Source organism: Orcinus orca, chromosome 1 (assembly GCF_937001465.1).
Source record: "Orcinus orca chromosome 1, mOrcOrc1.1, whole genome shotgun sequence".
Classification (NCBI taxonomy): Eukaryota; Metazoa; Chordata; class Mammalia; order Artiodactyla; family Delphinidae; genus Orcinus; species Orcinus orca.
This window is the reverse complement of record NC_064559.1, coordinates 3,367,089-3,388,766: the sequence shown is the minus strand read 5'-3', so window position 1 is coordinate 3,388,766 and position 21,678 is coordinate 3,367,089. Positions and strand designations below refer to the sequence as shown.

Here is a 21,678-nt window from a genome sequence, read left to right as displayed (position 1 = left end):
AAAATATTAGAACAGTAGTTGTCTTTCAGTGAGGGGCAAGTATTGATGGGCAGGGCCATCAAAGTGTTTTTTTTTTTATCTTGATAAGGGTTTGGATGTGTATATTCTTATTCAAATTCATTGAATAGCATACTTAAATTCTGTGCATTTATTATTTGTAAATTTCACTAAAAACACAACACCATAAACAAAGAGTGAACTCTAGTTAAAGATATATATACTGAAGTGTTTAGGGGTGATATGTACTGATATCTTCATCTTACTTTGAAATACATTTTTAAAATAAGGTGGATTGAAGGGTGAATTGAGGATGGATACATGAATACATCTGCAATGAGGCAAATATTGCAAAATGTTAAGAGTAAATTTTAAGTGGAGGGTAACACTGTCAACTGTTCTATATTTTTGAAATTTTTCATAATAAAATGTTGAGAAAGAAAAACTTATGAACCATGCTCTCTTCAGAAGAGAAGTTTTGTATATAATTGCAGAGGCTTTTTAGATCCCTGGAAGTCCAGCTATGAACAGATTATCCAAGGATCCCAGGTTAAGGGCTCTGGTTCTGTGACTCTGAGGATCTATTGTTAAAAACTTGTCAGGGAACACTTCTTTTTATCTGTGTGGAATACAAGATTGGTTCCTTTCAGTCTACTTACAATTTTGAAATTCAGAGAATATCCTGTAAAAAAAATAGTCTGATGATATATTTTCCTTATTTAGATTTTTAAAAAAACAATTAGAGCAGCAAGAAAAAAATTAACCAAGTGATGTCACCAGAGCAAGATAAGAAGCTTAAAAAAAAAACTGTAAAAACAAAAAGCTGAAATTTTATTAACTGACATTGGAAAATCTAGTTAAGATTATATAATGTAAAAATGTTGAAATAATAATTAGCCAGAAAAAGTGAACAATTTTGTGACCTCTTGATATGACCCCAAACTTACCCTTTTTATCAAAATCTTGGAGAAGTTAAAACACCTAGCTATTTTTAGATAAATGAGAACATGAAATACTATTGGATTCCCTGAGTGGAGCCTGAAGAATATTTGTGATTATACCCAAGAGCAGTTTCTGATAAACTGTTGAACCTCATCTACACCCAGCTGCTCAGAAGTTAGAATTGCCATGGCAAAAATGACCATACACAAAATGAAAACATAAATAAGAAACTGGGAAATAATATTTGGAACTTCTATCACAAAGGACTAATATTCCTAATGCGTATTCCTAATTATTTATACATGTGTGTGTGTATTTTTATATTCCTAATATATAAAGAGCTTTTTAAAACATTAGAAAAGAGCAATCTAGATAGAAAAATAGACAAAGAATAGACAAGTGAGGCATATACATAAAAATATGCTCCACTTATTCATTACAATAGAAAAAACATACCAAGTTACAATTTCCACCTATGATATTTGAACAAATCTAAAAGTTTGACACGGTACACTCTTGGTGAAGCTGTGGGGAAGTAAGCACTCTCATATGTTGTTAGTGGGAATATAAAATTGTGTAACTGATGTAGGGGAGAATTTGGCATTTACTTTGTGATGCAGCAATATATCTTCTAGGAATCTATTTTAAAGATTAGATTCAAAAATTTGAAATGACGTATGCATAAGGCTATTTGTTACAGCATTATTTATAATTGCAAAAAAATTGGAAACTACCCAAATGTTAACTCATAGGGGACTAGTTGAACAAACTATGGTACACCCAACTAACTGAAATAACATAGAGCTTTCAAAAAGAAAGATGAAATATCTGTACAACTATGTTCATACCTGCAGTAGCCAAAATGTGGAAGCAACCTAAATGTCCACCAATGGGTGAATTGTTAAATAATACGTGGTATATACATACAATGGAATATTATTTAGGCTTAAAAAGGGAGAACATTCTGACATATGCTCCAACATAAATGAACCTTGAAGACATTATACTAAGTGAAACAAACCAGTCACAAAAGGACAAATATGGTATAATTCCACTTACATGTGGTACCTAGGGTAGTCAGAGTCATAGAAACAGAATGTAGAATGGTGGGTGTCAGGGGCTGGAGGAGGGGGGAATGGGGAGTTATTGTTTAATGGGTATAGAGTTTTGGTTTTGCAAGATGAAAAGGGTTCTCTGGGTGATGAGGGTTGCACACAGTATGAATGTACTTAATACCACTGAACTCTATAACTAAAAATGGTTAATATGGTAAATTTTATGTTTTGTGTATTTTACCTTAAAATACACATCTTTTAAAAAGATGAACATTTCTATGTACTGTTTATAATGATCTCCAGAATATATTTTTAAATAAAGTAAGCAAGGAATATAAGAATATGTACAGTATCTTAAAACTTGCTTGAGAAGGGGTGAGGGGATACACATAAGGATAAGTATTAGATTATATTTTTAAAAAACAACATTGGAAGCATAAATCAAAAACTTAAAAACAAAACATTAACTATAGATTAGGAAAAGAATAGAAGGGATAGGAATGGAAGTTAGAATAAATCTTGTTTTGAAGATCTGATTTAAAATCTATTCAAATGTTTTACATAATAATTAGACAAAATTAAATTTTAAAAAACAATACATTAAAAATGCAATAAACTTTGTTGTGTATAGAGTTGGTGGCACAAGAAATTATTTCAAATAATTTTAAAACATAGTAATTTGATTGCATATTCCAAGAGATATGTACTCTAAGGACAGAAACTACAAATAAGATAAGATAATTGTTTCAGCTATCATATTTCTAGTTATTTTATTTTTTTCCAAAACTATAATCTAACATACTATAATATAATGTACTATAATACAATATAATATGACATAAAACCCTATATATTATATAAGATACATTATATAAATAATAGGATAAAGCAAGTAAGTAATTATGTTAATGTCATTAGAAACAGAGATTTTCTGTGAGAGAAAAAGATAACAAAAATAAAATCAGTAATGCCATATTATTTTAAATCTGAATGGGAATATCAGTACAAGCTAAAGATGTATTTTCTCTTAAATTTTTTTCCTAGCTCTGTCCATTGAAAAGTTCTAAAAACAAGGATCAATCTAGTGACAATAAGCATCTCTAAAACTCAGTTTGTAGTTTCTTAATACTATTTTAATGATTAATCTCACTAAAAGAATTAGGATTTCTTGGTAAAATGGTGGATTGTAGATCTGGAACAAGAAATTAACAAAATACGCCTGGAAACTTGTCACACCTGGAAGCTATCCAGAACTACTAGAGTCATGTTAAAAGAGCTCAAAAGCCTGAAAAGTGTCCAACTAGCTTGAGATGGGATGATTTGAGAATTAATTAATAATGCAATAGACTGAAACAAATCAAGAATATTTAAATTTATGATTTGATAATGATACTAAACAAATAAAATCCATTGACCACTTTTTTGGAGGATGCTAAGGAACCCAATTTCTTATTTTGAAAACTGATAAATGTAAGGAAAGAATCAATCAGTTACTTTGATTTCCTATCTGAACTGTACCTCAGTGTAACCAAATAGTTGATAATAGTTTTTCTTTTTTCTTTTTTGAATTTTATTTATTTTTTATACAGCAGGTTCTTATTAATTATCCATTTTACACATATTAGTGTATATATGTCAATCCCAATCTCCCAATTCATCCCACCACCACTATCCCCCCACACTTTTCTCCTTTGGTGTCCATACGTTTGTTCTCTACATCTGTGTCTCTATTTCTGCCCTGCAAACCAGTGATAACAGTTTTTCTTTAAAGACACATTCCAGCTAATAAATGAATCAGAATGTTAAGATGGCAACTCTGAATGAAATAATAAACCTAGGTAGTGGTCATCAATGGCTGATCCAAAAAAAGAGAACCAGTATTATGTGAATTTTGATGGAAGTACATGACATCATGTACTGTAGTGACCTCCATGTACTATAGAGTCTTTTTTTTTTTTTTTAATCAAAGCTACATGCACCAGATATAACTACCAGGTTAAAGGAAGTAAAGAAGAACTTTTAAAATTCACCACAAGTGTGCAATCAGCAAAATCTGGAAAATGAGAAACGAGGTACCAATTGTCCAGTATCTTCAAGATATAATTTGCAAGGGGAAAAAAAGAGATATGGAAAGATAATTTTATATTAAAAAAGACTGAAGAGACATCAACCAAATGCAACAAATGGGCCTTGATTAGATTCTGGCTGAAACAAACTGTAAGAAATACAAATGTATGATAAAATCTGGGAAAACTGAAAAATGTGATGTGATTATATTAAAGACCTCTTGTAAATTATTTTAGAAAATAATGGTACCATTGTTTTGTTTTGTTTTTGAGTCATTACCATTCAGAGATACATACTGAAATATTTAGGGATGAAATTACACAATGTCTGGGATTTGCTTCAGAATAATCCATCCATTGACAGTGGTCATGGGAAAGTGGTAGGAATAACGAGAAATAAGTTTGGCCATGCATAGATAATTTTTGAAGCTGGGTGATAATACATAAAAGTTCATTGTATTATTTTCTCTACTTTTATATATGTTTGTAAATTTTCATAATAAAAAGGAAAACAAATCAAGAAAAGACTTACATCAACATATTGAGAAAAGTTTTTCTCCACTATCAACTCCACATCTGGGAAAGGAATAGCCATACTCCTATCTTTAGCAGACATCCTTAGATGCACAATACGATTCCCATTTTGTAGGACAGGCACAACATCAGGCAGCTCCCATATCACCGCAAGGTAAATATCATCTTCCTTACCCTTTAAGAGAAATCCAGTGAGTACATGAAAAATTCAATTAACTGTTTTATTTTGAGCTGTTTTAAAGATATAGAGAAAAATAGAGCAAACAGTGATATACCCACCACTCAGCTTTATCATATCTTAAGCACCATCTATCCCTCCCTAATATAATTCCTCTTTCTTCTTTACTCTCCAGAGGTAACAAGTAACCTGAATATGGTTTTAGTCATGAAAGTTTATACACACACACACACACACACACACACACACACACACACACACACCCCATATTCAGGTTTTAGTCATATATATTGGGTAGGCCAAAAAGTTCGTTTGGGATTTTCCGTAGCATCTTAACATCTTTCTGGCCAACCCAATATATATTACATGATATTGCTTCCAGGCTTCTAACTTTTTATAAATGTTATCAAACTGTATGGATTCTGCTTCAACTTGTTTGTTTCACTTAATATTATATTTTTGAGATTTATACAAGTTATTACATGGAGCTCTAGTTCATTTATTTTTAACTGCTTTATAGTATTGTATGAATCCACTATAATTTACTTATCCATTCTCCTACTGATGAGTGTTCCCGTTGTTGCCAATTTTTCACTGCGTTTTTTTTATGGACAGGTGCCATATTTTCTTGAGCATGTGCCTGGTGTAGAATTACCAAGTTGTAAGATATGCACACCATCAACTTCACTAGGTATTGCCAAGTGGCTCTTCAAGGTAGCATCCATTTCCACTTTCACCAGGAGTAAATAAAAGCTCTCCTTTCTTCACATTCTTGCCAAAAACTCGTTTTACTTGATTTTTAAATAATTATTTTTGACTGTCTGATGGGCTTAAAATAGGACATTTAAAAATTAATTTTAAATTTTGTTAATTACATTAATCACATTTTTCTAATTTAGTAAGTTGAACTTTTTTTTTTTTCATGTATTTGTGAGGCATCCAGCTTTCTTATCTGTCCTTTGTCCATTTTTCTGTTGGGCTGTTTCTTTTTCTTTTGGATTTGTGGAGCTTCTTTTGGTATTCTGGTTCCTAATCTTTTCTCAGTTACCTGGGGTGCAGTGGTCTTTTCTCAGTCTGTGACTTGTCCTTCTGCTTTGTTTTTTAAGGCAAATGTTTGTTTTTAATTTTACTGTAGTAAAGATATCTTTGTGATATCCCATCCATGAATATGGTATATCTCCATTTATTCAGGGTGTTTCTATGTCCTTTAAGATTTCCCACACCCCCACACAAAAATCTTGTATGTTATTGTTAGATTTATTTTAGGTACCTTAGATTTTTGTTTGCTGTTGTATTTATTTATTCTGTTTTCTAATTGGTTATTATTCATGAGATGCTCTTAGCTTTAGAATTTTCCATTTTTATATGGAAATAAAGGCCAATTTTTGAAGATTGGTTATTCTGTGAGCAGAGCAGGGATCTTCCTTGGTTGCAAAGCAGCTGTGGTAAAGTGGGGAGAATATTGGTCTAGGCATGATGACAATGTGTTTCTAGTCTTAGTTCTAGTGAGAACTTGGGCAAAGTGTATAACTTTATGGGGCCTTATATTCCTTAGTTAATGGATAAAAGTCCTTCCATTTTTTAAAAAAAACTTTATGATTCTAGGTGTAGATCTAATATCTCTGTTATCTCATATCTATGTTAATTCAAAAGTATGAGCCAGTGGTACTCCCACATACTAGTTGATTCTTTGGTTAGCATTTGCACCATTGTGGGAGTAGAAGTAATCTCAGCAATATCCAAATAGTGATCTGATATTGATATACTGAGTAATTGCTTATTTAGGGTCATGGGCCCCCTTGATGGGATGAATTGGCTACAGTGGTTTTAATAAGTTTAGCTGGTTTCAACTGAACCACTTAGGAAGGTGGTTATCAGACTTTCTGAATTCATAGAGCACTAAATTTTAAAAATATTTTAAAAGATTGATTTAGAGTTACTAACATTTAATTTTGCTAGGAAAGGACATGGGGGAAAGGAGAGAGAAAACTCTATTATCATCATTTTATGAAAAGAAAGGCTATTTTAATAGAAAAAAGTAAAAAAGATAAAATCTTATAATTTTTGAAGTAAAATTAGGTTTATGAAAAATTATTCTTATTTTATTCATTTCCTCTCTAATTGGTGAAACTTTTTATCTCAGATAGGTATTGGCAGATAGGCCTTTAGGAATTGGTGCCCCAGAAAAACAGCAGTTCACATAATGCTAAAGGCATGTATTATGCTAATTCCTTCACAAAGAAAGGTCTTTTGCTTTAAGGGACTCACAAATAGAGCTATATGAGTAGACACACAAAGTAATGTGGATAGGAAGGAAGATCAAATAAAAAGAAATAAGTGGGGTTTTAGAATTTGAACTATTTGGGGGGGGATTAATAAAAATCTCTGAACTCCCATAGTGCTTTGTTCATAATGTTAGAACAGTAATTTCTAATCAACCTATGGTTTTGTCAAAAAGGGTTTTGGGGCAAATTTATACCAAATTTACTAAAATTTTTATGTACTCAATACAATTTTATCCTCTTAAAACTGAGATATGAAAAACTATACTGTTTTCTTCTCTGTGGTCTATGAAGTTTTATCAGTGGGTCAGTCAATTTAAAATCTGCCCTCCCATTACATGACTAAAGGACCTTGCCCAGAAAAACTAGTATAGCGGTGATTTGTGAAGAGATCAGGCAACTGCACAAGCATTTTTCTGAGACTTGAGAAAAGAAAACTAAGAATATAAGTACAAGAGAGACATGACATTTTAAACCATTAAAAACTGGTTTGAAGACATTAAAAAGAAGTACATAAAACTTATGGGGACTCTACTTTACTTCATAATGCATTAGCAATGTTTCCTGAATAACTGAATGTGATACCTGAAGAATTTTTTGTTTTGTTTGTTTGTTTGTTTAATGCAGCTGAGAGTCTTGGAAGATAGAGGTTTGTTTCATCTTTTCTCCACTCTACTCCCAGCTTCAATGTCAGGAAGAACAACCTTCCTGCCCTCAACAGTTTCTGGGGACAAGCAGAGAAATGGGGTTTAGAGTTTGGGGAAAGAAAGTTATCATGGGCCTGTTCCGCCCTGGGCTGAATAAAAGCCTGGGAACCCTTATTCAGGGGGAGACTCCTAGGATGGGATTTAAGCATGGTGGTTCATCTGCAAATATGCTTAAATCCCCAGAGGTGTGTGTGGAGGGGACAATGTGTGGCATGGCTTATGCCTAGTTTCCCTTTCTTCCAAGGAAGTAGAGGAGTAGCTGAACAGGTGGACTAAGCCTTCTGTACTTTAGAAATTGGGAGAGTGAGAAGAGAATGGGCTTCAGAAAAGCTTATTGCCAGTGCCTCGACAGGGGACTGTTGTGGGGACTGCTAAACCCCAGCCCTCAAGAACACCATGGCTGTACATCCCACCCTTTGGGATTATCACATCATGCAATTTTCTAGTAGCCAAACCCCAGTGAGCAGAAAAAGAAATGTAGTTCAGTAGGCCTAGAATCTAGAGAGAAGAACAGACAAAACATGCAGAACAGATCCCAGACTAACTAGAACTGCTGGGAAGTATGATAACTTGAGCAAAACTGAACAGTACTTAAGGGAGTTCAAAACAGAAACAAAAACCAACACAACGTGATCTTCAAATTTAAGAATTTGGGGGCTTCCCTGGTGGCACAGTGGTTAAGAGTCCGCCTGCCGATGCAGGGGACACGGGTTCATGCCCCAGTCTGGGAAGATCCCACATGCCGCGGAGCGGCTAGGCCCGTGAGCCATGGCTGCTGAGTCTGCGCGTCCAGAGCCTGTGCTCCGCAATGGGAGAGGCCACAACAGTGAGAGGCCCGCGTACCACAAAAACAAAAAACAACAACAAAAAAAGTTTAAGAATTTGGTTAATGAGCTGAAGGAGAATCAATACCTGTCTGAGACTTGAACTAATAGCCTAGCAGTAGAGAAAATATTTCAAAACAGTTAGCAAAACTAAAATGAAACAAAAACACAGAGGAAAATATAAGAGATTTGGAGGACAGATTCAGAAGACCTAATATGCAAATAGTATGGGTTCCTGAATTAGAAAAAGAAACAGATGCCAAAGAGACACCTAATACACAAATAATAGTACAAAACAATCCCCTGAGCTGGAAGAAATACCTAGGACTTCAGATTGAAAGTCTCCTGTGGAATTGATGAGAAAAGATATACACATAGGCATAGACTTTAAACTTCAAGACAAAGAAAACATCTTACAAATTTGCAGAGAGAAAGAATAAGTTGCTTACATAGGAAGACACAGAGAAGCTTTGGACTGCTCATTGGTAACACTGTGTCACTTCAAGACGGTGAAGTTACATATAGACTGAATAAAAGGTCCTGTAACTCAAGAATGCCAAAATATTTCCCAAGAGTTGGTGCTGATTTACACCAACATTAGCAGTGAATGAGTAGTCACATTGTTCCACAGCTTTGCTAAAACTCAGACTTACTTTTAAAATCAGTCTATTGGGTGTATTATATCTATTCAAATTCTAACTTAAAGTTACTAATAAAGTTTAGTGGCTTTTCATGTTTATTGGCCTTTTGTGTTTTCTGTTTTGTGAAGTGCCTATCTTTTTTCATTTTTCTATTGAACTGTTTATCTTACTTATTATCTAAGAACTTTGGATACTAATCAAGTTGCAAATATTTTCTATAATTCTACTCTTGTCTTTTTGCTCTCATTATGGTGACTATTGATGGAGAAATGTTATTAATTCAAATAAATTAATCTTTTCCTTAATAACTAGTGATTTTAAAATATCATTTAAGATATTTCTTTATCCTGAGTTCATAAAAAATTCCCCTTAATTATCTGCTAAAAACCATATTGTTTTGTTTTTCAATTAATGTCTTGAAGTCATTAATCCACAAGGAATAGTCTTAGAGATCATGAAATCATGAAAATTCGAGTTCTTTTTTTCTCTCCCTGTGGGTATCTAGTTGCTCAAAAACGATTTATTGAAAAGTATATTCTTGCCACAAATATCTGCTATGCCATTTCTGCTGTATATGGATTTCTTTGTTGTTCTGTTACTCTCTGTGCCCAAACTTGGTTGTCCTGTTTCCTTATGAGCTTAATTATGTTAGCTATGGTCTGAGATGAAGTTGTCTTCCTCCAGAATGAATTTGTGCTTGTTTCTGCCAGGTGCCTGGTGGAACTACCAGTATTGGATCACCTTAAACCAAGTTCATAGCTAAGATTTCCTTGACCACCGAAGTACTGCAAATCTAGGCGGCAATCTAGGTTGCAAATGCACATGAGATCCTACCTGTGGTCAGTTTCTCAGGGACAGGGTTTGTCTCATCTTGTTTTGTTTTCCTACTCTTCTCCCTTGTTCCCTGCTTGGCTCAGTGTGAGGGCAGTCTTTCCTGGATTGCCCCTAGGAGGCTGGCTTTTTTCTTTCTGGTTCACCCTAATCTTGATAGTGTGATTTTGGGTCCCAGCATATTGTGGAGTTGGTATTAAACTCCTTGCCTTACACAGGCCCTGAGCCTTGACTTCTTTTGCCCCTTCTAATCTGGTGAGTTTTTAAAAATTGAACCCAGTTTACTTTGGAAAATGCCCTCAGGATGAAAGTAGCAGTGGTGTTTTGGTTTTCAATTTACCTTTCTCATTCTCCACTTTCACTAAAATTTTGGTCTGCTATTTACTTACTATATTGTCATCTCTTTAATGCTAGTTAGGAGATTTAGAAAATATTTTATCCAGAAATTTTCATGGTTTTCAGTGGAGGATTGGTCTGAGTAATCTAGTTCACTAATATAGAATCCTGGGATTTAGAAAAAATATGTAGCATATGTGGAGCACACAAAATGTTTCTTGAATTGTGTTGAATTTAATTGGAAATCTGAGGAAAGAGAAATCTTCCCTGACTCCCAGATTAGGTTAGGCACCACCCACCGTCATTAATTTCTATAGCACTTTGTGCAAGCAATCATAACACTTGTAATAGGCGGATCGACATTAGTCTTTCTTATTAAATTGTAAGTCCCATTGTGAAAGGGGGGATATCTTTCTGGTTCATGGTAAACATTTGGTAAATGATCACTGAACAAAACAAGTGAATGAAAGTATTCTAGAAAGTATGTAAATCAGACCATATTTACTTTAAATTGGCAGATAATAATAAGTGATAAGTAAATAATAAGATGTTAATAATAATAAAAATAAGTGTATTTTCAACATTATCCTTATTGTAAAATTCCCCTGTCCAACATTAATAAAAATACCCTAAAACTCTCCATAGATTTACTATTGTATATCTTACAAGGGGTTTCTTATATTTCTTACATTTCAGTCCTTAGTGAGCGCCTACTCTGGGCAGAGCAAAAATACAAATATGAATAAGACGGGTTTTCAGTCCTCATCAAGTTAAATCTATAGAATTCTGGAGACATGGAAAATAATCAAAGTAAAAAATGCTACAATAGGACTAAAAGCAATTTTGATGTGAGAACAGCACCATGCTACTTTTTGCAGTTTTTAAAAAGGAGTGTTTATAACAACAGACATTGTCTGTTAGGAAGGGTATCTTGATGGTCAATTGCACTAACTTAAAACAGGGAAATTAATACACTGTCGCATTTTAGACTATATTACTAAGAAGTTCCTTTTTACAGTGCCATTTTTTTTAGGGAGTAAGTGAGCTTGTTTTATTTATTACTTCTTTATTTATTTTTTAAACATTTCAGCAATTAAAGGTTCTGAGGGCTAAGTTGTTGGAGATGAGTTTGGTTTTATTTCATCTCTCCAAAGAGAAAGTAGGTTGGTAGACCAAGCCCTGATAAAAGCAAAGTTGGCAACACGAATGACACTGCATGAGCTGGGGCTGGGGGTGTGCATGTGTGTGTCAGGACCAGATGGTAAGAAGATGGGAAATAAAGAATAAGAATTCCAGTCTAAGGCCGTCCGTTGAACAAATGGTAAGCTATAAGAAAGACTAATGCCATCTCTAGCCAAAACTTTATTTGGGGCCAAAATTACACTTTCCTAATGACCCCCTTGCTTTGTGTCACTTTTTAGGTTCTTCCTTCACAGGCTGAAAACCCACAAGTGCTAACTACATGCCCCAGTTTTCAGGAATAATGCTACCTGCAAGTTCTGTTTTCTGAAGGAATGTGTCTATGTTTAGATGATATTTAAACTATTGCTTTATTTTGTCAATTCAGCAAAAAATAATCAGACCAAATTCTCCTTTAGAGATGTATTGACTTGGCTATCAACTTGTTTTCACTTTCCTGCAAATTATTTAATACATAATTAAATAGAATTGTGTTGATGCCACAACTGTTTTTCTCTCAATTATCTAAAAGGTCATTAAATTTTTCCTTTGGTCTATATGTTATTCAAGTTTTAACTTCATTCTCAGTATTTCATTTTATTTATTGAGGAAATTGAGTTCATCAGTAAGAACTCAACATTCCGAACAGGGTAGAATTACAAAGTAAATCTTTTAAAGGAAATTTACAACTATTTCTTTCCACTTTAGAGCTTCCTTTCTAGCACAGTACCATTTTGGATTGCTCAAATAGCAAAGAAGGATTAGTTGAATCAAGAAAGTTTTTCACTCCTTTTTTCCAACAGTAGGGCTGTCAGTCATCGTAATCAATGCTACCTTAATGCAAGACTTTTTTTCTGATCTTAGCTTTCAGAAGGGGAATAATAAGGGCAATGACTCCCAGAGTTCTAGTCAGGGAAACATCCACTTCATAGCCAGGATAAATAATCTAATTTTCTTTTTTATTTTATGTTCTATAAATTTTTATTGATTTTTTTGGCCACGCCTCACAACTTGCAGGATCTTAGTTCCCCGACCAGCGATCAAACCCATGCCCCTTGCATTGGGAGTGCAGAGTCTTAACCACTGGACCACCACGGAAGTCCATAAATGATCTAGTTTTCATTTAAGAATGAAGAAGGCATTAGTGTTCTTAGGTGGTAATAGACTCACAGGAAAAAATAAATTAGTCTACCTCAATCCCTGTAAAACAGCCCTGAGCAGATTGCATTATTAACTATAAAGTAAACAAAGTAATTTTGGTGGCAAACTGAAAAAGTGACTTGAGCATCCCTGAATGCATTATGGGTTATAAGGTTCAGAGAGGAATCATTGCTCCCTTTCACAGTCTGCTGGGAAGCAGCTCTGCCAGTGAATTATCCCCAAATGAGGGTATAAACCATGTCAGAGGTGGCAGCTGTATATACATTTAATCTTTTTGATATCCACTCCAGAGGATCCCAGCTAATCCCTTCAGCAAACACTGGATGGGCAGGATGCTATGGCTGAGCAGCTATTCTTTTTTGTTCTTTGCTTGGACCTGGGCAATGTTAAAATTAGGAACATCCTAGGAAGGTTGGTGGAGAAATACTATCCTCAGCTGGCTGGCAAGAGAGGATTTAAATGGGGATTATCCACACTCAGTTGATTTTCCCAAGAAGAGCATATAGAGTATATAAAAATGGGATTGCAAACCTGGATCATTTTGATCTTCCCATTGCGCTCCAAAGCGAGGATCAAGTACTGGTGTTTTTCCTGAGCTTTCAGGAAAATCAGGCGTTGCAGCCAGTGCTCTTCCTCCTTCCAGTCTTTCCCTTCTGGTAACACTTTCATCTCTTGCCCGCTGCCAAAGTCCCAGATTTTAACTGTTCCTGAACACAGAGAGAAAAGACTATATTGGCAAAAGTAATGTATAGAAAGAATGACTTTTATCTCACAGAAAATTGATCTAACTGAAAGCTTTATGCAACAGTTTATCCTAGGTTTATTTCCTACTGAGACTGCTATATGAGTCTCTCTAGCATTGCTGTGTACCAAATATATTTCTGTATGCCTTAATTTGTCACAGGCTGATAAAAAATAAACAGGACCAGCCAATGTCTTGAAATTTGCAACTGTTTTCTTTGAAATTCTCAGACTCTCCTGTCTGAGCTTTCTGTCTTAAGTGGGTCTTTTCTGTCTTTATTCTACCAATGCCTTCCAGTTTGCTAAGTACTCTTCAGTATCTATCATCAATCAATCAATCTATCTATCTAATATCATGTCACAATGATTATTAATAGTCAAAAATCACTCCAATAGTGTCATTTCCTAAGGTGCTAACGTGTTTTAGGACTAGCTTCTACTGGTAACAAAAGGTTTAAAAGAATGCCAGCAGGTAGGAAACAGTCAAGCTTTGAGTTGGTTTTTTGTTACATAAGAAGGAAATGCAGAAAGAGTGTCATGTTTCTTCCTACATTTGAAATCGTACTTTCTTTATAGTTAACTTCATTCATTTAGGAGACCCTGATGAAGAGGCCAGGTGAGATGATAGCATACTTATTGAATGCCTATTTCTGCATCATTACTCAGTGTACACTGATAATTATCTTCTAACATGGATTTTTATAGCGACCTCAGGGTTAAAAGCTAGTGTACTGCCCTTCACAGTACTTTTCCTCCCCTTCCTTAACTCTAACCTCAACCCCCTCCTCCTGCTTCTTATCTTCCAGTTCTAATCCTGCTGGGCATCCAGAATGTTTTCACTGTGCTGTTTTCCTTCCTTTATGCTAGGTTCCCTCCATCAGCAATACTCACAACCCCATCATTTTTTTTTTCACTAAAAACATCTTTAAACATTAATTAAATTCTCCCTATGTACACAGCATGATGGTAGGAGCAGGGGATGAAAAGTGAGCATAGTTTCTGCCTTCAAGGAATTTATGGTCATGTAGGAAGTCATATAAACAAGTAAAAGAAGTGATCATGCTCTCACTTACTCCTGGGTATGTGGACCACAGTCTCATGGCCCAGATTTCCTGCTAACTTAGGACTTTGGCAATAAGATTTAGTGGGGCAGAAAGCAGGGAGGATACTGCTCAGCTCTTCCCAGGTGATGGGTGGGTGAGAATGAGAGGGGACTACTGGCTTGTGGGTAGAGTTGCTTTGGGAGCTAGAGAATCCTTTTCCTCAGGGTGTCCTAGACCCAGAGTCTTTGACAATTAACATGTACTTCTGAGGAGGACAAACTGTCACTAGCACTAACAAAGTGAAATATGACTTGCTTGCATGAAAATAATAGTATCTCAGTCATTTATACGAATTTCTTAATGCTTATGCTGGGCAATGGTCATGTGCATTGCTCAGAATTTCTAATTTTCATATGTATGCAGGATGTGCTGATAGAGCGGTTAAGACTGCTTTCTTAAGAACTCTCCTACATGAAGAGCAGTTGCATTTATTCACACCTCATCAACTCAGCATTCATGATTTTATTTCATGTGTACTGTTATCTGCGTACACTTTAAAAACTCAGACTTTCATATCAAGATATTCAGTCAGTCCATCCATTGGCTTACAAGCAAGAATTTATTTAGTAAATATATACCTAGAAGAAATATATTCTGAGTAGTGATGCAGATGGTCATATTGTCTAGATAAAGCGGTTCTTTCTTGGGAGTTCAGAACAAGGTAAGGTGAAAGAAGAGGCAGGCTATAGTTCTCTGGTTCTAGCAAGTTCTATGCAGTTCCCCACAGCATGAGCAGCAAATGACACAGCACAACTGGAGCAGGACATCCTCTCAAGTGTCACATGACACATGCCCTTAAGCAGCTTAGACTTATAAACAAGTCCAGTATAGAATTCTAGGTGTGATATAGCAAAGTTGGATGATATTTTGTCTGGTCCCATATTGTCAGTAAAAATATTATCAGAAGCACTAAATAGAATGTCTGTCTCTTAGCTGATGGTACCCAAAATTAGAAGGACAGAATGAGTCAGTGTAATACAGATAAGTCTCAGTCAGAACAGAATGAGATGGTATACGTGAAAGACTTTGCAAACTGAAAAGCAACTATATAAGTGTAGCGTAAGGATTGATTATTTTAAATGACAGTATCAGGACATTAATGCCAGTTAGAGAAGAGCCTATCACTATTCAGTCAGGCACAGCACTCTCACTGGCACGTTTACATATTCCAGCCTGATTCATGCTTCCCCTCTAACCCAAACAACTTGTAATGAGATCCTAGAACGAATTCTCAGGACACTAAAGCAGGGAGGCTATACTCTGGATATTAGTCTGACCATTATATGCTCCTGTAGCAAAAAGAAATCCACTTTCATCAATAGCTGCAGAAGTCAGTTCAACATTGAAGCCATGAGGGTCTAAAATCTGGTATATTTGGAGGCCAGTTTCGAGTTCCCATACCTACAGGAAAGAACAAAACAATCAAATAATCCATAAGCCCTTCAGTTTTCGTCAATTTTACAATATTCAAAATAGCCTCAAAATTGGTACAATGCACATCTAACACCTCTCTCAACATTCTGCCGTGAATGTTGGTTTGATCAAAGAAAGGTCTAAAAGATGTAGCGCTGTCTAATAGTTACTTTGCTACCCTGGAGTGTGTCTGTAACATATGTAGGTGGGCTGACACAAGCAGCAACTATTCCAGGCAGCCCCTGTCTGTCCAGGAAGTAGTCAATTGCTCCTGTAAGCACAAAGCAAGCTTAGCAGCAAGATAGAAATGTAACAGTTATGAGTTCAGTGGACAAAGAAATCAAATTGAATTTATTCTTTTTTTTTAATAGATCTTTATTGGAGTATAATTGCTTCACAATACTGTGTTAGTTTCTGTTGTACAACAAAGTGAAATCAGCCATATGCATATATATATCCCCATATCCCCTCCCTCTTGAGCCTCCCTCCCTCTAAGTCATCACAAAGCACCGAGCTGATCTCCCCGTCCTATGCTGCTGCTTCCCACTAGCTAACTATTTTACTCTTTATTGACACTCATCCAAATTAGCTAGGGGTCACAGGACAGAATCTGTGGTTAACAGCATGAAATCTGAGAGAATCATGAGGAAAGGGCTCACTGACCTTTCCAAGGAGTGTTCTGATTAGGGACATGTGCCCAGCTCTTAACAGAGAGAAAAGGGGAAGGGAGGGCGAGGGAGGCTGAGACTTCAGAGAAGGCTGTATGTGTAATTAGGCTGGGTATAATCAGAAAATCTAGAAACACATCAAGGCTCATCACTGTCTCTTTGGAAATGCAGTAGAAGCTTTAGACTTGCAGTCTTTCAGTCTGAATCTTTCCCTTTTCATGTATCTGCCATTGTCAGGTGTATGTTAGACTGTCAGTAAACAATAAAATTGAACTGGCAACACAGTTTATACTCAAGATATTTGGGGACAGGGACAGTGTAAACACAGGGCCAGAGATGGGAAGGTGCACTGTTGCTCCAGGGAACTGAAAGTCAGTTGCTGCACCTGGAGTGAAAGAGGGCAAGTGGGAGAAGGAGTAGTTGATGTAATAAATAGTCCGGAGACCACATAACAAAGGGCCCCCGACCGAGCTGTGGCAGAGCCAAGATCTGAAAGAAGCCAGTCTGGACCTTAAGTCCATGCTCTTAACCTTTGTGTGTCACTGGGTATAGCTGAGGTCCTGAAGGGAGAATGAAGAATGAGGGCCACTGCATGAAGGGGTCTCAGAGGCCACCCATTTCCTGGCCTAAAGTATGATCCCTCGCCAACCAATCAGGTATGAAAACTCACCTAGATGCCTTCCTTTCCCCTTCTCCCCTTGCAGGGAAGACATTTTCTCCTTAAGAGGTCAGTATTTTATGAAAACAGACAGGTTTTAGTTTTAGTTTCCCTCTACTTATTCTGTAGGCATTATCAAAAATAACTGATAATTAAATGAACTTAGGAGATTTGGGCCGGAGGAAGTCTCTAGCAGATAAGCACAGAAGGTCAAAATTGAGAGGGCATTTGAGGAGTCTCCAGATGAATGCTTTCTCCGGTTCCCTGTGTCTCCTTTTGGAGAGCATGCATGAAATAAAAGGATAAACACTGGAAGTACACACCTCCAGCCATCACTGCTAGATGACTTCAGGGGTCATAATTACAGATACAGTTAGGATGGTCAAGTACTTTGGCCTTTAGGGAACGCATTAATGACATGGCCTGAGGATTGCAGAGGAAAGGACTTGGGTATTCACCTCAGGCAAACCTGGGTTCATATCCCAGCCACAATGCTTACTAGTTATATGAACTTGGGCAAGTTGCCTTGATCTCTGAGTCCTAATTTCCACATCTTTAAAATGGAACTCTTTATCTGTCCACAGAGAACTAGTACAAGGATTAAACAAGATCATAGATTTAAGGCACCATAAGGTTCCATGTCCTGCACCTATAGGGGTTATAGGAAACATCTATACATTTCTTCCCCTTCCTTCTTAACATTCTCTTTCCCGTGGCTCAGCTTAAAAAGTTTACACACACACACACACACACACACACACACACACACACACACTACTTTTTTCTCCTGGATATATTTCCCTTAAAATTCCTATTTTGATTGTAAAGACTACCTTCATTTTTTAATTGAGTGTGTAGCTTAATAACAAGCAGTATGAGCTGGATTAAAATGCTTGTTTTTCATGTGTTCATGAAAGCTTAAAAATAGCTCTAATGTAGGGTTCCATCATATGTGCCATTACATTTATTTAGTCACTTAAGGACTTACCTATAAGAAGAGAAAATTCCATCTTCTTTCGCTTTTTCTTCCTGAAGAGTCAATATGTACTCACCTTAATTACGGACTCAGAGCAGATAGTAAGTACTTGGTGAAAATATTTGTTGTAAAGCATGACATTGATTTCTCGTTCATGGGTGTGAGGAACCCATTTCGCATCTTGTATCATCCTAGTCAAAGGATACATGTCCATAACCCTAGATCCTGGAACAGAAATAAGAATCTCATAAATACCCAATATTAGAAGATTTGAATCACAAAGGATTTTATTCAACCAGTTGCATTTGCAAATAGTTGATCAGTGAGATTATTAATATCAGTGAGATTATTAATGCCTAGGAAACCTAATGAGGTGAAAATACATCCATTTCTTCAAAAATATTTTTGACAAATAAAACAAATATGATTCAGCCAGAGAAAAGTATTCATTTGGGGCTTCATTAATATTCAAGTGTAGGGCATTTGGGCTTCCTTGATATCTGTTTTTCAGTGACCACTATTTTCCTATTTTTTATAGTCTACTTAGTGAAGTGGAGATTAAGCTACCAAAGGCTGACCCTTCATATTGGTTTTCTCTAGTCTCTCCAAAGAAGTCTCAACAGCAGCAAAATTGTCAGCAGGAGTTAATAAACACTTTCTTAAAGTGTTTAAATTTTTTTTTTACCAGTAATAAAATTGAATCTGTAATAATAAAAAATTATTCCCAACAAACAAAAGTCCAGGACCATCTAAAGTGTTTAAATTTTAAGATAAAGTCTACTCATGTGTTAAAGAGGAATGGAGGTGGCTCTTCTGGTAGTAGTTCTCAATTCAAATACGTCTGGATGGAAATATGAGAAGGATGTGGTAACCAGGTAATCAAACAACACATGGAACGCCTTCATAGGTTCTTTGACATTACACTGACTGTAACTGACTTTATCCAAACTGACAACAAAGTTAGATATTATGCTTACGAACAAGTGGTAATCCTCTACATCAGCGGTCCCCAACCTTTTTGGCACCAGGGACCAGTTTTGTGGAAGACAATTTTTCCATGGACTGGGGAGGGGAGGATGGTTTGGGGATGATTCAAGTGCATTACATTTATTGTGCACTTTATTTCTATTATTATTACATTGTAATATATAATGAAATAATTATAACACTCACCATAATACAGAATCAGTGGGAGCCCTGAGCTTGTTTTCACTTGCCATTCACTGGTAGGGTTTTGATATGAGTCTGCAAGCAACTGATTTATTATGGTCTCTGTGCAGTCAAACCTCTCTGCTAATGATGATCTGTATTTGCAGCCACTCCCCAGCACTAGCATCACCACCTCAGCTCCACCTCAGATCATCAGGCATTAGATTCTCATAAGAAGTGCACAACTTAGATCCCTCACATGCATAGTTGACAGTAGGGTTCACACTCCTATGAGAATCTAATGTCGCGGCTGATCTGACAGGAGGTGGAGCTCAGGAGGTAATGTGAGCAATGGGGAGCAGCTGTAAATACAGATGAAGTTTTGCTCACTCGCCCACCACTCACCTCCTGCTGTGTGGCCCGGTTCCTAACAGACTATGGACCAGTACCGGTCTGTGTCCCAGGGGTTGGGGACCCCTGCTCTACACGTTTGGCTAGATACACAACTACTATGGAAACAATGCGGTACAAAGAAAGAAAGTGGATCCAGGAGTCAGAAGCTTTGGGACTGAATCCCAGCTCTATGTTTCAACTAGTATCCTTCTACTAGTCAGTTGAAATATTTAATATTCAGTTTTGACATTTATAAAATAAGATAAATATTAATTCCTACCTTAAGTGGTGGTTGTGTAGATCAAGTGAAATAAAATCCATGAAAGCATTTTGTGGAAGAACTAATCAAATGGTAGTTGTTTTAATAGAGTAACAATAACAACAACAATGGTGACAGTTACAACAACATATTCTACAATGTTGTGTTGCTGTCATTGGGGTTTAGAAGATTACTATGGCTGCTTCATTTGAATGAAAGCACAAATTAAAATCTGAGAGATAAGCTTCATGCAGTTCTGATGTCAAGTTGATGGTTGCAGTCAACGTATGCAATTTTAGTGATTAAGCAATACACAAAGCTCTATACTTTTGTAAGCAGAATACTATCAGAATTACATAATATTGGGATGCATCTTTTATTTTCTGATTGTTTTTTGTGTTTTTCTTATTGCCTTGATACTTGAGTCTTTAGTTACTCTGATGATAAATGAGATGAAGATGCTGAGCCCAGCAATCAAACATGCAGTTTGGGGCACTAAGAGAAAATTTGCTTGTAGTCATTTTTATGTTATTTTTAGAGGAGGTAGTATAGAGGAGGGGTACTTACAACTAGAAGTAAGTTCTGTTTTACAAGGTGGAAAATTATCTATCAAGCGCGAAGTGCTATTTCACTTCTAATCCAGAAAAAAACCCAAAAGTTAAAAAATAATTATATTCTCTACCAGCAGAGATATCACCAATCATTCCTCTGCCCTAATTAATCCCACAGGAACTCAGAGCAGGTAGTCAGTGGAAAAATGCTTAGGAAATGCATTCTGGGTTGATGTTCCAGAAAGAATAAGTATTGTCAATACCGTTCATTTCTTCTAAACCTTCTTCTGAGAGCAGGCACGTAAATAGTGTTCAACCCAAATGCCAAACAGAGGCTTTTGTCTCTTTAGTCAGCACCTTTCTAAGGGGCAGCAGGAAAAGGGGACAACAAATCTGTTGGCCTCAGTGCTGGGGGTTCTGTCATTCAGGACTCTATCCTCTCTCTCCACTGTTCTTTGTCTAGAAGTGGGAGGGTCAACACACTCCTCACGGAGTAACTGTCTCAGTACCAGAGTGCATGGGGCCAAATTGCCTCCTTGAGGAAAAGGGGCACTGACTCAGCATGCTGGTGCAGCCACTCTAAGATGCATCATATTCCTGCTCCTGATGGTCAAGACAGAGCTGGATTTGCCCTACGTGTAGCAGCAGCTTACATCCCACTTCTCTGCTTAACCCCACCACCTTGACTCCTAGGTTCAAGATCTCATCCACCAAGCTATAGAAAGATAGGAAGGAACAGGATTGAATTCAGTTACCGATTGTGAGGAATCACAGTTTATAAATTTCCCATCTAGTTTTGTTTCTCTTCTAGTCAGTGATAAAGTGCTAGTTAAAAAAAGGTAAAACATCAACATATGAGTTTTGTGTGCCATTAATTGGGTGCACTTACCTGTAACAAGCATGCCATGATTGGAATCAAATACCATAGAGTAAATCTGCATGTCTCCTGGTCCTCCCTGGCTATCATGGAAGACTTGTAATAGTGAAAGAGTCTGTATATCCCACACCCTGAAAACCTGGAGGGATAAAGAACA

At 36.3% G+C, this 21,678-nt stretch overlaps 1 protein-coding gene across 2 annotated transcripts in view; it reads right to left on the bottom strand.

Annotated features, from left to right (window-relative positions):
• Positions 1-21,678, bottom strand: part of WDR64 (WD repeat domain 64) — a 150,160-nt gene that overhangs the window by 61,497 nt on the left and 66,985 nt on the right. For both annotated transcript variants that reach the window (XM_033412389.2, XM_004283489.2), the window contains 5 exons: positions 21,534-21,660; positions 18,369-18,517; positions 15,855-15,978; positions 13,265-13,440; positions 4,593-4,769 (listed from right to left, as the gene is read on the bottom strand). In XM_033412389.2, coding sequence (XP_033268280.1) covers positions 4,593-4,769; positions 13,265-13,440; positions 15,855-15,978; positions 18,369-18,517; positions 21,534-21,660 — 753 coding nt within the window. The remainder of the gene's footprint in view (positions 1-4,592; positions 4,770-13,264; positions 13,441-15,854; positions 15,979-18,368; positions 18,518-21,533; positions 21,661-21,678) is intronic.